The sequence below is a fragment of the Manacus candei genome, unplaced genomic scaffold (genome assembly GCF_025592945.1).
Source record: "Manacus candei isolate 608988 ecotype Guabito, Panama unplaced genomic scaffold, ASM2559294v1 h1tg000025l, whole genome shotgun sequence".
NCBI lineage: Eukaryota > Metazoa > Chordata > Aves > Passeriformes > Pipridae > Manacus > Manacus candei.
Genome location: NW_026138073.1, coordinates 10,682,529 through 10,695,375, shown reverse-complemented (window position 1 = coordinate 10,695,375; position 12,847 = coordinate 10,682,529). Strand labels below are relative to the sequence as shown.

The following is a 12,847-nucleotide window of genomic DNA, read 5'->3' as shown; positions in this document are numbered from 1 at the left end:
CTGCAAATCAACCTCTGAAATGAGACCAGCCAATCTGCAGAGCAGGGAAGGGGCAACGACTGCTTGGGTGGCTGTCTTCAGCTTCAAACACCAGAGGAGATGGTGCTGGTTTAGAAGGGAAGAAAAAAAACAAATAGCAAAAATGAACTTAAATTGATTTACTAGTCAGACAAAGCACGTGACCAATTTCTCTATTTCTGTCCACGTCTCTGAGCCTGGAAGTGCAAACTCTGAGCCTGGGAGGGCTCAGCACAGAGCTGCTGGTGTTGGATCTGCCCCTTCCCTCTGCCAAGCACAGATGCCATCTCGTCCCTCACAGGGCTGTGGCAATGCTGACTGAGGTCCTGTCTCCTCCTGGGTCATTCCCTCAACAATGCAGCCTGCACACAGGGGCATTTCCCAAATGCATATGGATCAAACTGTTCCCAGTTGCTCTTGAAATTGTAACAAGATGTAATCTTTATTTATGGTCTTTTATTTGTTAAAGATTAGGTCTGGATCTTTTGAATCCTAGCTGCAGATTTTGTTAAAATGTAAGAGGGAGGGACAAGAATTGCTTGAACGTTGCTTTCAGAACCAGGTGTATTTATTTGTCTCTTCTCTGGAGATGTTGCCTTATTCCAGCTTGAGCATCTCCAGAGAAGGTGAGGGAAGCAGACTCTTCTAACCCCTCTGATTTTTCTCACTGCTTTTCCAGCCTCAGAAGACGGAGCTATGAGATCCACTTGGCAGGGGAAGGCCGGTCGCAGCCCACTCCAGGCCCTGTATGAGAGTTACCAGGTAAGAGGAAGGGGAGATGGAGATGATGAGGTGAAGATGGAGTGGAGTGCTGGGCACTGACCCTTTCTTTCACCCCTCTGGTGTGCAGGATGCTGTGCCGTCGTCAACTACCCCCAAGGTCCTCACACCTGAACACCTGGCTGTGTCCAAAAGACAAGACCACACTGCTTTGGGGAGTAACTGTTTATACAAACCACTTATGGCCCTTGCTGGTACTCAGGCAAATGATTTCATTACCAGTGGGCTGAGCCATAGGTGGGCAAACTGGGAGATTTCACCATCTGAGGAATTCAAAGCCAATTCTGGGCTGTCATAGCAGGGAAAGAGCATCGTTGCTGCCCTTTCTGAGCTAATAATTGATAGATGTTTCTGTGTTGGGTGCTGCATATATACACACACACATACGTATATGCATATCTAAATATTTTTATATATATATTTTTATGTACTCAGCCATGAGGGATTTACAATCCTGGGATGTCTCAGGCCTGTTTGTCACCCTCAGTTGTGCCGTCTACATTTCCTGAAAAATTGGCACCTGGGCAGAGATCATCCCCTCCAGGGATTAGTGGGTCCCTCCCTGTGCAAGGGTCTGCAACAGGACAAGCCATGATCCCTGCTTGAAACAGGGAGCACTTGCATCCCAGCCGGAATCAGGGAAGGTGTCCTGCTTGCCCTTCACAGTGGGGTTTGTGGTTGAAACTGCAAAAGGTGTTTGTTTCCTTCTGCTGTGTTTCCCCTCTGGGTGGGCAGTTTTCCCCTCCTGCAGCCACACTTGTCTTTGCAGAGGGATCCTCGCCCACAGCTTCCCTGCAGGAAGTCCTACAGGAAACCACCCTCCAACCGGTGCAACAGGCTGGGCCTTGCCACATGCCCCAGCCACCAAATGTGCCCTTCATCTCCCTGTGTCCGTGGGACTGTCATCTCCTGCAGGGCATAGGGCAATGCTGGTGTTCCCTGCAGTGGGCTGCCATCCCTGCTGCCTCCCCACTGCCCATCAGCACTGCCCCATGCAGGTGGAGCTGGATCTCCTCTCCAGATGTGATGCTTTGTGTTACTGTCTAGGTTGATGCTTTTATGCCTATAAGCAGCCGAAGTACGTTTGCTCTCTGAAAAATGGCAAATATGGACTTCCTCGACCACACTGCCGGCAAACCTTAATGCTGCTGGAATGTCATGGTGTTATTTCCTTAAAAGTCATGCTTAATTTCCCTGGCTTTTAAAGAGAAGGAAATGAAGGGAACAATTTTGCTCTGAAATAACTGCAAGACGTGCACTTATTCCAGTGGGCGGCTGTTGAAAAGTAGTCACATTTATTTGTTGCCATGCCTGCAGACATTGTCTGTCTGTCTGTCTCTCTGGTCCAATAGCTTTGAATTATGCAAGTGCAAGGAAAAACACCTGAAAAAAAATCACATTGTTAAAATGCCTCTTTTTTTTTTTAAGCCCTTGCAAAAAGAGTTTCCAATTTTAAAAGGCTACAGGGAGGCTCCAAACAAAAGAAATTTCTATTGAAAGGTTTGGCTGTGTCACAAGACGTTGTACCATGAGAATGCCTCTTCAGCTATGGTTATCACCTCCCTAGGTGCTGTATTTTCTTCATAGCCAAGTAGCTAACAATGTCAGAGTCATATTTTGGTGGCAGTTAGCATCTGTTCACCTGCGTTTCCTCCATCTGAACATTTTCCCTTTTCCTTATTGGAAGGAGCAGGGATGGGATGCTTTCTCCTACCCCTGTCGCAGGTTACTGCACATGCATGTTCCTGGAGAAAGTAGTTGCTAAGGTGACCCAGACAATGTTCTTTCTTTTGTGGAAATGAGATCCAAAAGGGTCTGAGTGTGGTTCATTCCTTGCAGGAGGAGCTTTTAGCCCAGGTGTTAATGCCTCTCTGAAGGAGACAAGTCCGCTGGATCATCCACAGGCTGGGCAGTTTGTCTCAGTATCCCAACTTCTTTAAGGAGCTTTACAAACCCTACCTTTCCCAGGCTCTGGTGCCTCCCAAACCGGCTTACAGTCCCTCAGGAAGCAGTGAGAGTGCACCTGAATCTTAGCAAAGGGCACGCCTAGGCCGTGACAGCTGTCAGCAGCAAGGATGGAGGGACCAAGGACACAACCTGCCCTTGCCCTCATTTGGAGGTTGCCACATCTCTGTGGGTGGCAGAGCTGTTTGCTGTGGCACCCTGGGACACTGACAGGACTGTCTTCACAACCCCAAAGAGGAACCCCCCGTTGTTTTGCGACATGGCAGTAATTACACAGCATCAGAGCAAGAGCCCTGCGGGATCAGAGCCATCCCGGGTCGGCCGGCGTGTGGTGAAGCCGTTAGTGGTCATCACCCGGACAAGGCTGTTCCCAGCAATGATGAACACAAAACCTCCCAAGCCCTGTGAGCAAAACAGGGAGTGAGTGGGTAGGAGGAAGAGGGGACCTTCCTCTTCTGACTTCCTGGTAATGATTTTCCTTCCCTAGATGTTTTAATGACATTTTGGGATTTCTGATGAAAACCATGACAGGAAAGGTCACATCCCCAAATCTGAAGGGAGGGTTTCAGCTGGGCAGTGGTTAGGGGGTTCTGGGCTCCTCAGAAGCCAGTGCAGCAGCTACCAGGCCTTGATGCAAGAGTCAAAAGGGATAAATGACCATGTCTTAATTCCTCATCCCTGTGATAAAGGAAACTGTGACCAGAGCTGAGGCATTGGAATGGCCTGTGTAGAAAAAGTCCCTCAGTAGAAGGAACCCAAAACCGTCAGAGAGGGTCCCACCACCATCTGCAGCAGCCCCTTGCTCCTCCTCTTGCCACCCCACCTCACCTCCAGCTCCCCACCTACTCCCCAGGCTTGGACTGTCAGCGTTAAAGACCAATTCCCTCTGCCTTTCCTTGGCAGCACATCCATGCCTTTTCCATCATGCCTACCTGAACGTGTGTGCCACTCTTGGGTGGGGCATTCACAGCAAGCCCATGGGTGTAGGTGTCAGTGCAACGCAGAAATGCCCCACAGCAGCAGGAGGGGCCCTGTGCCAGCAAACAGGCTGCAGTGTCTGCCCCTGGGGCCGTGCATGTCCCCCAGGCTGGTGTAAGGGAGAACACATTAGGTCAGTGCGTGCGGGGATGCTTTTAAAAGATACTCCCTTATTGACCCTCTCTGCACTACCTGTTCTTCCCTCACCCCCTTTGACTTGTATCTTTACCCGGCTCTTCATCCTATTTTGTCCTCCCTTTTGCCCCCAGCCTGTCCAAGGATTAAAAGCACCAAATCAAGTTGTGTTCAAAGCCAATGCTGTCCCCAAAAATCCTGCATGAGTGACTGCCAAACCCAGGAAAGGGGAAGGAATGGAGACAATTGTGGGCCAAGTCTTGTGTGTAGGCTACAGTTACCTTGGGTAAACTGGTGACCATCTCTGTTGGTTTTTTTCTCCCCAGTTTGAGCAATCGACACTGCAGGCTATTCACCATCAGAGACGGGAGACGTTGAGCAACGTCTGCAACCGTTACACCCGCAAGAGACGCCTCCTGCAGCGGGATGACCTGCGGCATTTGGTGGTGGATGACACGCATGGGCTGCTCTACTGCTATGTGCCCAAAGTGGCCTGCACTAACTGGAAACGGGTGATGATGGTCCTGACAGGGCAAGGCAAGTACAAGGACCCACTGGAAATCCCCGCCCACGAGGCCCACGTCCCATCCAACCTGCGCACCCTCTCCGAGTACAGCGTTTCCGAGATCAACTACCGCCTGCGCAGCTACCTCAAGTTCGTCTTCGTGCGGGAGCCCTTCGAGCGCCTGGTCTCAGCCTACCGCAACAAGTTCACCCTCAGCTACAACCAGGCCTTCCACAAGCACTACGGGACCAAGATCATCCGGCGGCACCGGCAGAAGCCCAGCAACAAGGCCCTGGAGCGCGGGGACGACGTGCGCTTTGAGGAGTTCGTCTACTACCTGCTGGATCCACGGACGCAGAAGGAGGGGCCCTTCAATGAGCACTGGGAGCGGATGCACTCGCTCTGCCACCCCTGCATCATCCACTACGACGTGGTGGGCAAGTATGAGACCTTGGCCGAAGATGCCAACTACATCCTCCAGCTGATTGGGGCCGACACGACCGTCAAATTCCCAGCTTCATCCAAGACCACCAGGACCACAGACGACATGACGGCCCAGTTCTTCCAGCAAATTAACCCCTTCTACCAAAGAAGACTTTTTAATTTATACAAAATGGACTACTTGCTCTTCAATTACTCCATCCCCTCATACCTCCGCATCCGATGAGACAGGGGCTGGTGGGGAGAGGGGAGGGAGAGCTGGATAACTCTCATCTTGCCGAAATTCCTCTCCTTCCACCTTGTGCTCATCTCTTGGTTGACTTCTTCCCTGTGCCCTCTCACTAGGGTCTGCTCCACATCCTGATGCCTTATTCATGCATGGTCTGGAGGGAGGACACCTCTCAAAACACTGAGGCTGGAGTTTTTCCTTTCCTATCCCTCCCACCCTTCAATATCTACAGGGGATGGTGGTGGGACTGGAAACTGCTGGGTAGGAGGGCTTGCCTTGGTTGGGGACTTTCTTTTAACTAAGGGACTCCTCTGTAGATCCAAGTCTTGGGAAGGCTCCTTTTATGGGCAGGATCCCTTCAGGTCTTTCTCCTCCTTTCTGGGCTGTTCAGGGGCAGACATGGTGTCTTGGGGGTCAGGGTGGAGTGTGTCAGAGACTTGCATAGAACCAGAAATAAAGCAATAATTTAATGTAACTTTTTCCTTTTGTTGAAAATTGCTCCCACCTTTTCTTTTTCCCTTGTTCTCCTCCATCCTTGTCCCACTTCTCCCACCATCCCCCATTGCTGGAGAAGGCAGAGATGTGTCACTCTGACCACACATTTCTCCCTGACAATACCTGGAGGGCTTTTTTGTTCCTCTCCATATGCTCCCAGTTTGAATACAAAATACACCAAAGAGAGTGAGAGGACATGTTTGCAGCAGGTCCACAGTGCTTTCTCCTGACTCCAAAAGCGGAAAAGTGTCTCTGTACGTTTGTGTCTGTTTGTCTGTGTGTACGTGTGCATGTCTGTGTGTCTGTATTTGAGAAAAAATTGAGGATAAAAACGGGGAGAGAGACACCTAGAGGGAAACAACCCTTTGCCTGGCTGCCTTTGGACAATCATTCCTTGAATTAAAAAAGGGGAGGATGGGGTGAAACACAAAAGAAAATGACAAACCTAGCCCTAGGATTTTAAATTAAAACCAGTCCAAGGAGCTGTATTTCTTTAAAACCGTATTTCAGTCTTCCCTCTTTTCTGTTTGGCTTTGGCTGAGTGACTGCCTTTGTAAATAAATACACTGGTTAGAGATGCTGTAGAGTGTGTCTGCTGGCTCAACTGCAAACACTTGACTTATTAGTGCAATACAATGGGAGGTTTTATAAAATTATAGTGCTCTCAGGCTCTTTCAAAAACAATGTTTCCATCTAACAACTTTCAGCTGTTATATCTTAACCTTTTTCCTCTCTGCCTCTGATTGGCATCTACATGCTGACACTCCCTCCTTGCTTGCTGCATTTGGAGATTGGGTTTAGCAAAGCAATGAAAAAGAAAAGCAAATGAAACTGCTGGTGATCCTGGCAGTCTGACTGATTCTCCCAATCTGGACTAGAGATTTCGCAGAAATGGCCTTTCTCATGCTGTCTTAGTATCTCCCTGCCTAGCTGAAACACAAAGCACAAAAACAGATTATATGATGCAACAAATTTCATCGGCAGCATTCAGGTTTGGAGAGCATTCCTCCTGCTTTCTCAGGAGTCTCGTGTTCCCCTGCTTAGCACTGCCTCTGCTTGGAAGAGTAATTGTTCAAGTCTCCACGAGATCTTTTCATTCCTTTTGGTCATAATGTGGGGTCAGATGCAGAGTCACAAAGGGACAGATTTTTGGATGGATTTCTTTTTTTTTTTTTCTTTTCCTAAATACTGTTCCCTGCAGGTACCTCTAAAGAGCTGATGGCACAATGAGTGGCAAGGATAGATAGGCTTGCTCCCTGCTCTCTGTGAGTGTTTAGGCAACATCTGGCTGTCTGGGAGCCCCTTTGGGCTCTCTTTGGTGTGAAAGTGAGGGAAGGGCAAGCTCTGGGCTTTGTTCTTTAGCCAGTTTCTAGCCTTTCCTGCAATGGTGGTGATGGGGTGATGGTCCCAGCCATGAACGACTGTTTGATCGGCAGCCTGTTCCTGGCATCCCCATCAGTCCTGACCCATTGACCCAAACAACAGCCCAGCCACACGTGTATGGAGCGAGTGCAGCCCTCCAGCCCCAGCCACGGGCTGCTGAAGGCAATACCCTTTAACAAGGTGTCTTCTGGGTCATGTAGGACCTTTGGAAATAGCCACTTCTGGGCTTTTACTGTAAAAACCCAACTAAAAACGTCCACAGTCCAACCCTTTTAGGTCATACCCTTGGCTTCTTCCCTGCCTGCGTCTCGCTTTCCAGAGCAAAACCTGCCCGTGAAAACAGAAAAAAAAAAAAAAAAAAAAGAAAAGAAAAGAGCCACTTTGTGTTTGTGAACACTTTCAGCCCGGGCTGGAGCTTTCCGGGCCTGGAAACGCTCCGGCCGTGCCAAAGCCGAACAGCCGGGACTGGGACGCTCCGGGACCGGGGTCGGGATGCTGCGGGGACGGGATGCTGCGGCCCTCCCGGCAGGCACGGCCCGACCCCTCCCCAGTCCCACTGAAAGCGCTGGAGGACGGGAGCAGGACGGAGCTAGGAGGACCCCGTGTGACCGATGATCCCAACTACAGGCGGTGTAAGTGTGTTGGGAATGATTTCTCTGAGGGATCCTGATTGCTTGTGGCGTTTTTAACTCTTTCATTGCGTTCCTTTTTCTTTTTAGAGGAGAAAATACCAAGGAACCCTCGGTCACCTCTGAAGTGTAATTGGATTTCGTTTACTCCTCTACTTGGAAGTGGGAATGTGGCAGTGCCTGATGTGCCACAAGGGCATGGAATACAAGGGAATACCTGGGGTCTGCCCTCCAGGAACATGGAGCAGAGGAGTGTTCCTGGAAGGAAGAGAGTGGTCTGGTGATGAAGGGCACAAATGCACCGCTGGGATCTCAAACGTGACCAACATGCAGTCCTGTGGGATTTGTCTGTCTTAGTGGCAATGGAGCTTTGGTTCAACTGGCCAGTGGGACTACACACCTTGTACTGTGCTGTGCTTTTGCCAAGGTTTGATGATGAGTGGAGGTGAAGACTCTTCTCAGGCAACCTCAAGAGCAGCGAGGTGAAGACAGACCCAACCATCGCACCAGGAATGAGCTCAACTGCTGCCACCTGGAGAAGGAGCAAAGGGTTAACCCCAAGGGCAGCAGGGGCATTTCTGTCTGTACATGGACTTCTTTCAGTGCCCTTAAATACAAGCCTTACACTGCCAAGAAAAAAAAAACAGCTTGGTATTTCTGCAGGGAAATAAACCTTCCCTGTGGGGCTGGTGCCCAGGGGTTACACTCCACTGACCTCCCACATCTGGGGCCTGGCTAGGAGCAGCTGGGCTGTGGACAAGGAGGGGTTGGTCCCACAGAAAGCCAAGCAAGGATGCTAGTGGCTGCTAAAGCACTGAAAGGAGCAGAGATCACAGAATGGGTGTGGCTGCCACTAGACACCTATCCCATAATTAGGCAACTCCTCTGCTGTGGGGTTTAGGCACTGCATCACGCTGACTGGGCAGTGCTGTTTTTTGCCCAAGCTGGAGTTCTTACACTGGCAGTGATGGGTTTGGGCAGGAGGACTGTGCTGGCAAAGGGAGAGCTGCCATGACAGCACTGCCAGGGTCACCCCAGCTTTGCAAAGGAAGCACAAAGATTAACAGAAAAATCCAAGTTAAACACCATGATCACACAGGGCTCAGCCTTGGGGAAGGAATAACCTTGCAAACTCTATTTAAACCCTCCCTTCCTAATCCCTCTCATCAGCTGCCTATTAGAAATAAATAATTTAAGCAGCAAAGCATGGCCATTGCCATATGAAGTAGCATTGAGACTTCTGAGTCACAGAGTGCCTGTGTCACAGAGCCAAGATGGGGCAAGTACAGCATGGGTATGCCTGGGGGTAAGTGCCAGTCCTGGCCTTGCTGAAGTGAGGACCCCGGTAGTAATATCCCTCCACTCTCAGAAAGGCAGCTGGTACCATGGGAGTTCCCATCCTGGCCTCAGAAACACTGAAAAGCTTGGGGACAAACAACTCCGAATGAGTCAAATTGGTCCTGGAGTTTGGCTTGGAAGCTACTGGGGAGCTCTCAGAGCACCAGGGGACACAAAAGATACAAGAACAGCCTCACTTTGGCATGTTTATGTGTGCACACTTAGGCAAGGTAAGTAATGATTATACTATAATGTGTAATAGAATTATTGCAAATACTTGAAATATTTATAGGTGATAATACATGCATTGTATGTAATATGAATATATGTATAAAGTATGTATTACAAGAATAATTAAAGAGCATTTATTATTATATTTACATATTATATATTAAGTTATTATATTTGTATATGGTTATAATACTTAATAGGCATTTGGCTTATCTATGTCTACGTATACATATGTGCACTGTATTTATATTTATTATATAAATACAGTGATGCCCCCTAGCATAAAAAAGAGAGTACCTTCCCTTCCTGCAGTGTTGAACTTTGCCACAATCCAACATGGCTTAGCAGTTGATGGAAAGTCTGCCCTTTCCTCTGAGTGCCACTGACAGCTCTACTTGCACCAGAATTAGGAGCATGGAGGGCACTTTGCCTGTGCTGTGGGTATTCCATGCTATGGAGCCGCTGGCCCATCCCTCGTGGCCCATGTGAAGCTGTTGAGTTTCCCCTTCCAGTGGAACAAAATAGAGCTTCAGTAATCAGGAGGTTTCCTTCCAGAGCTTGCTGTGCACCACAGACTGGGTTGTTTACCAGCTGAAGGATTAAATAGACTTCCATTGAAAGGGAAAAAAAAAATTGTGTTTTCAAGTATGTCTTGGAAGTGGCGTCTCGCTTGAAGGAGGCTTTTCAGACTTGCTTGTGTTTGCTGGCTGGCACTTCACTTGTCCCTGGTAAGGATGCTGCATTCTCAGAGTTTCTGGAAAATTACTGTATTAGGATGGAGGCAGTGACTGGAAGCTGGGGAGGGGAGAAATATAAATGCTTTGACTGTCCCTGAAAACAAACCCCTGTTCTCATCTGTCTCTACAGATGGGGACAGTCCCTTCTTTGCCTGCAAAGAGAAACTGCTCTGCACCCAGGAATGGGGGAACCCTTTACTGACCTTCCTTCCCAATTCAGCTTGGATCTCCCTGAGGCCCCAACACACTGGCACTGTGGTAGTGCATGGCAGACACCCACTCCCTCCCAAACTCCAGTGCCATTCCTCAGCCCCTGTCCCACAACACTTACATCAACCCGAGTTTACTGGGGGACAACTAATGACTGATGGCAGGAGTGAATGTAATGGCACTGCTAATACAGCGGGAAATAAAATCAAAGGAGTTTAAACAAAAAATAAAATTGTATTTTTTCACTCCCCCCTGCTACAGACTGGATCAGTTGACTGATGGCTGCACAGGGCTCAAAAACAGCTGATCTCATTCTTCTGCCAACACTCCACATTTTCCTCTATTCCCCCTAAAGGTTACAACAAGATAAGCCTTCCACTAGCGTCTCACAGCATTTCATGGGTCTCTCAGTCCAGGGCCAGCACTGAGCCCAGATGGGCAGGTCAGCAGACAAGGACTAAAGAGCAGCAAGAAAGAAGCTCTCTTCTCTCACCTCCTCCTTTTTTAAGGATGTTGCTTACTTGGGAGTTACAAGGATTAAATACAAATAAAAGTCACTGTTGGCTCAAACAGAGGTGCTGGTGACTCTGGTGGGGTGGCTGCAGCCCAGTGAGAAGCCGAGCACAGTAATGACACAGACGCAGCAGCAGAGAAGCCAGGCCCACCATTGGCAATGACTTCCCTGCTGGGTTAGATTAAAGACAGAAATCACTATGAAATGTCCACACCCTGTCTGGGCTCTGCTACCCACATAGGTTTGCTCTGAAACTGTGAATTTTGTGGAGGAAAAGGAGGGAAAGCAACCCCCTCCCCAAATCTCCTCCCCAACAAAATCAACACAACACCACAGAGAGCATAAAACCAGGTAGGGCCTTCTGTGATGTACTGAAAGCTCTTAAAAGCTGAGGATCCTGCAGGCATTTAAGCACCAAATTTCTGCTTTTAAGGGGAGGGAAGGAGGAGGATGCCTGGATAACTCAGGGGCTTCTGGCCCTGCTGGGATAGCCAGGGCAGCCAGTGTCAGAGAGAGGGAGCAGTGCTGACTAGTCACTGGAGGGGCTGGGGGTACTTTCTTAGATGAGCAGGTTCAGATGGAGTTACAGGAATGCTGATCCAGGGTTACATATAACCTTCGTTAGCAAAGGCCCTTTCTCATTTGCACAGGGAAAAAAAAGGAGGAAAGAGAAAGCGTAAACAGTCTGAACAGCCAGATAACTAGCCTCTTGCTGCCCTTAAAAAAAGGAAAAAAAAATCCCCTTTTATTGAAACCATTTCCTTTGGTTATATCATTTCGCTTGAGGCTGGAAGCAATTTTGAGTCTTAAGTGCACTCCCTGCACTGTGTGCACAAGCACGAGGCTGAAGCTTGGCTGCCCACCAAGGGGTACCCTGGAGAACAGCACGTCTTGCTGTGCCCTCTAATCTCCCCACATCAGCTCCAAGCCCCAGTGCCTCCTGCAAGGTGGGAACCCCCCAAGCCCAGCATGGGCAAGCTGCAGCATAGGTCACCCTGACCCAGCCGAGTCCCACAAGCAGGACACGGATGGCATCCATTATGTGTTCCCATCCGTGTCCTCTGTCAACAGTGACAGCCAGATTAAGCTGAGTTCTTCCCAGAAATCCCTGATAAAGGGATGTACCAGTACCAGGGCTTTGCTGCAAACACATAGAGAAGCAGTTGTGTGTTGGGCAGTGGGAATTGATGCTGGAGTGTGACTGGGGTCCCTTGTAGTCTGCTCGAGCCACAGGCTCCAGTCAGGGCTTTTGCAGGATTGGAGGAAGCAAGGGCAAATCTGTGCTATTATGAGGAAAGCAGAAAACGTTTCACGTGTTCAGGATCCTGTAGAGGTCTGGGGTGTCTTCATCAGCTTGTCTTTAGAACCAGCCTTACCTGATCCATATGAGCAGCAAAAGCACCAGGCTCCAGAGAAGACCTCTCCAAGGCAGTGGGGGACACACAGCAAGGAGAAGGAGTGATGGCGGTGAGGCAGGAGGAGTTATTTTCCAGGAGTGCTCAAGCCAGTGCCAAATTGGAGGAGCTAATAAAGGTTTACAAAACAAAGCACTAAGCTCAAGTTATTAAAATATATACGTACGCATCCCCTAACACAGCACCGTCAAACTGGGGCTGGCAATCAGACGGTCGCTTTGCTTTCCCCGCAAGCCCCCTCAGCTGCTGGGCTGCAATTATCACACGTGGGTGCTCGGGGCTGATGGTGCAGCCAAGCAGAGCCGACAGCACTCAGGCTGCAGCGGGAGATAAAGCAGCGAGGCCCGAGCTGGGGGAGTGTGTGCCTCGAATGCTGAGAGCTCCCCATCGTGAAGCCAGCAGGGGGCAATTTATCCTTCAAAACAAAAAAATGGAAGAGGAAGCTTGAGGAAGGGGGAGGCAACAGCTTAGTATTTTTTTAAGGAGTGCTTTTCCCCACACCTGGCAGCCCAGAGCTGAACAGCTTCTGCTCTCAGGGACCTTCAGCCATGTGTTGATGCCGTGCAGGGGCCTCAGCTTTGCAGCAGCTCTGGGAAACCAGAGCGGAACTGGGAGCAAAGAAACGCCCAACACCAGCAGTCACCCAACACAGCTCAGATTTAAGTGTTTTAGAGCTAGCAGGTCCTTGAACAAGGCCCCTGTCTGCCAGCAGGCTGGGGGACTTGACCTCCCATTTCCCTTCTCCAACAAGAAGGTGGCAGATTATTCTTCAAGTTGAGGCCTAGTGACATTTTTCAAAGGTTTGATCCATGTCCTTGACTCCTGACTCTTCAGCATCTTATTA

General features: G+C 49.5%; 1 protein-coding gene across 3 annotated transcripts in view; it reads left to right on the top strand.

Moving 5' to 3' along the window:
• Positions 1–5,526, top strand: part of CHST13 (carbohydrate sulfotransferase 13) — a 32,614-nt gene extending 27,088 nt beyond the window's left edge. For all 3 annotated transcript variants that reach the window (XM_051788926.1, XM_051788924.1, XM_051788925.1), the window contains exons 2-3: positions 698–780; positions 4,203–5,526. In XM_051788926.1, the coding sequence (XP_051644886.1) occupies positions 715–780; positions 4,203–5,048 (912 nt within the window). In that variant the 5' untranslated portion in view covers positions 698–714 and the 3' untranslated portion in view covers positions 5,049–5,526. The remainder of the gene's footprint in view (positions 1–697; positions 781–4,202) is intronic.
• The last annotated feature ends 7,321 nt before the right edge of the window (positions 5,527–12,847 follow it).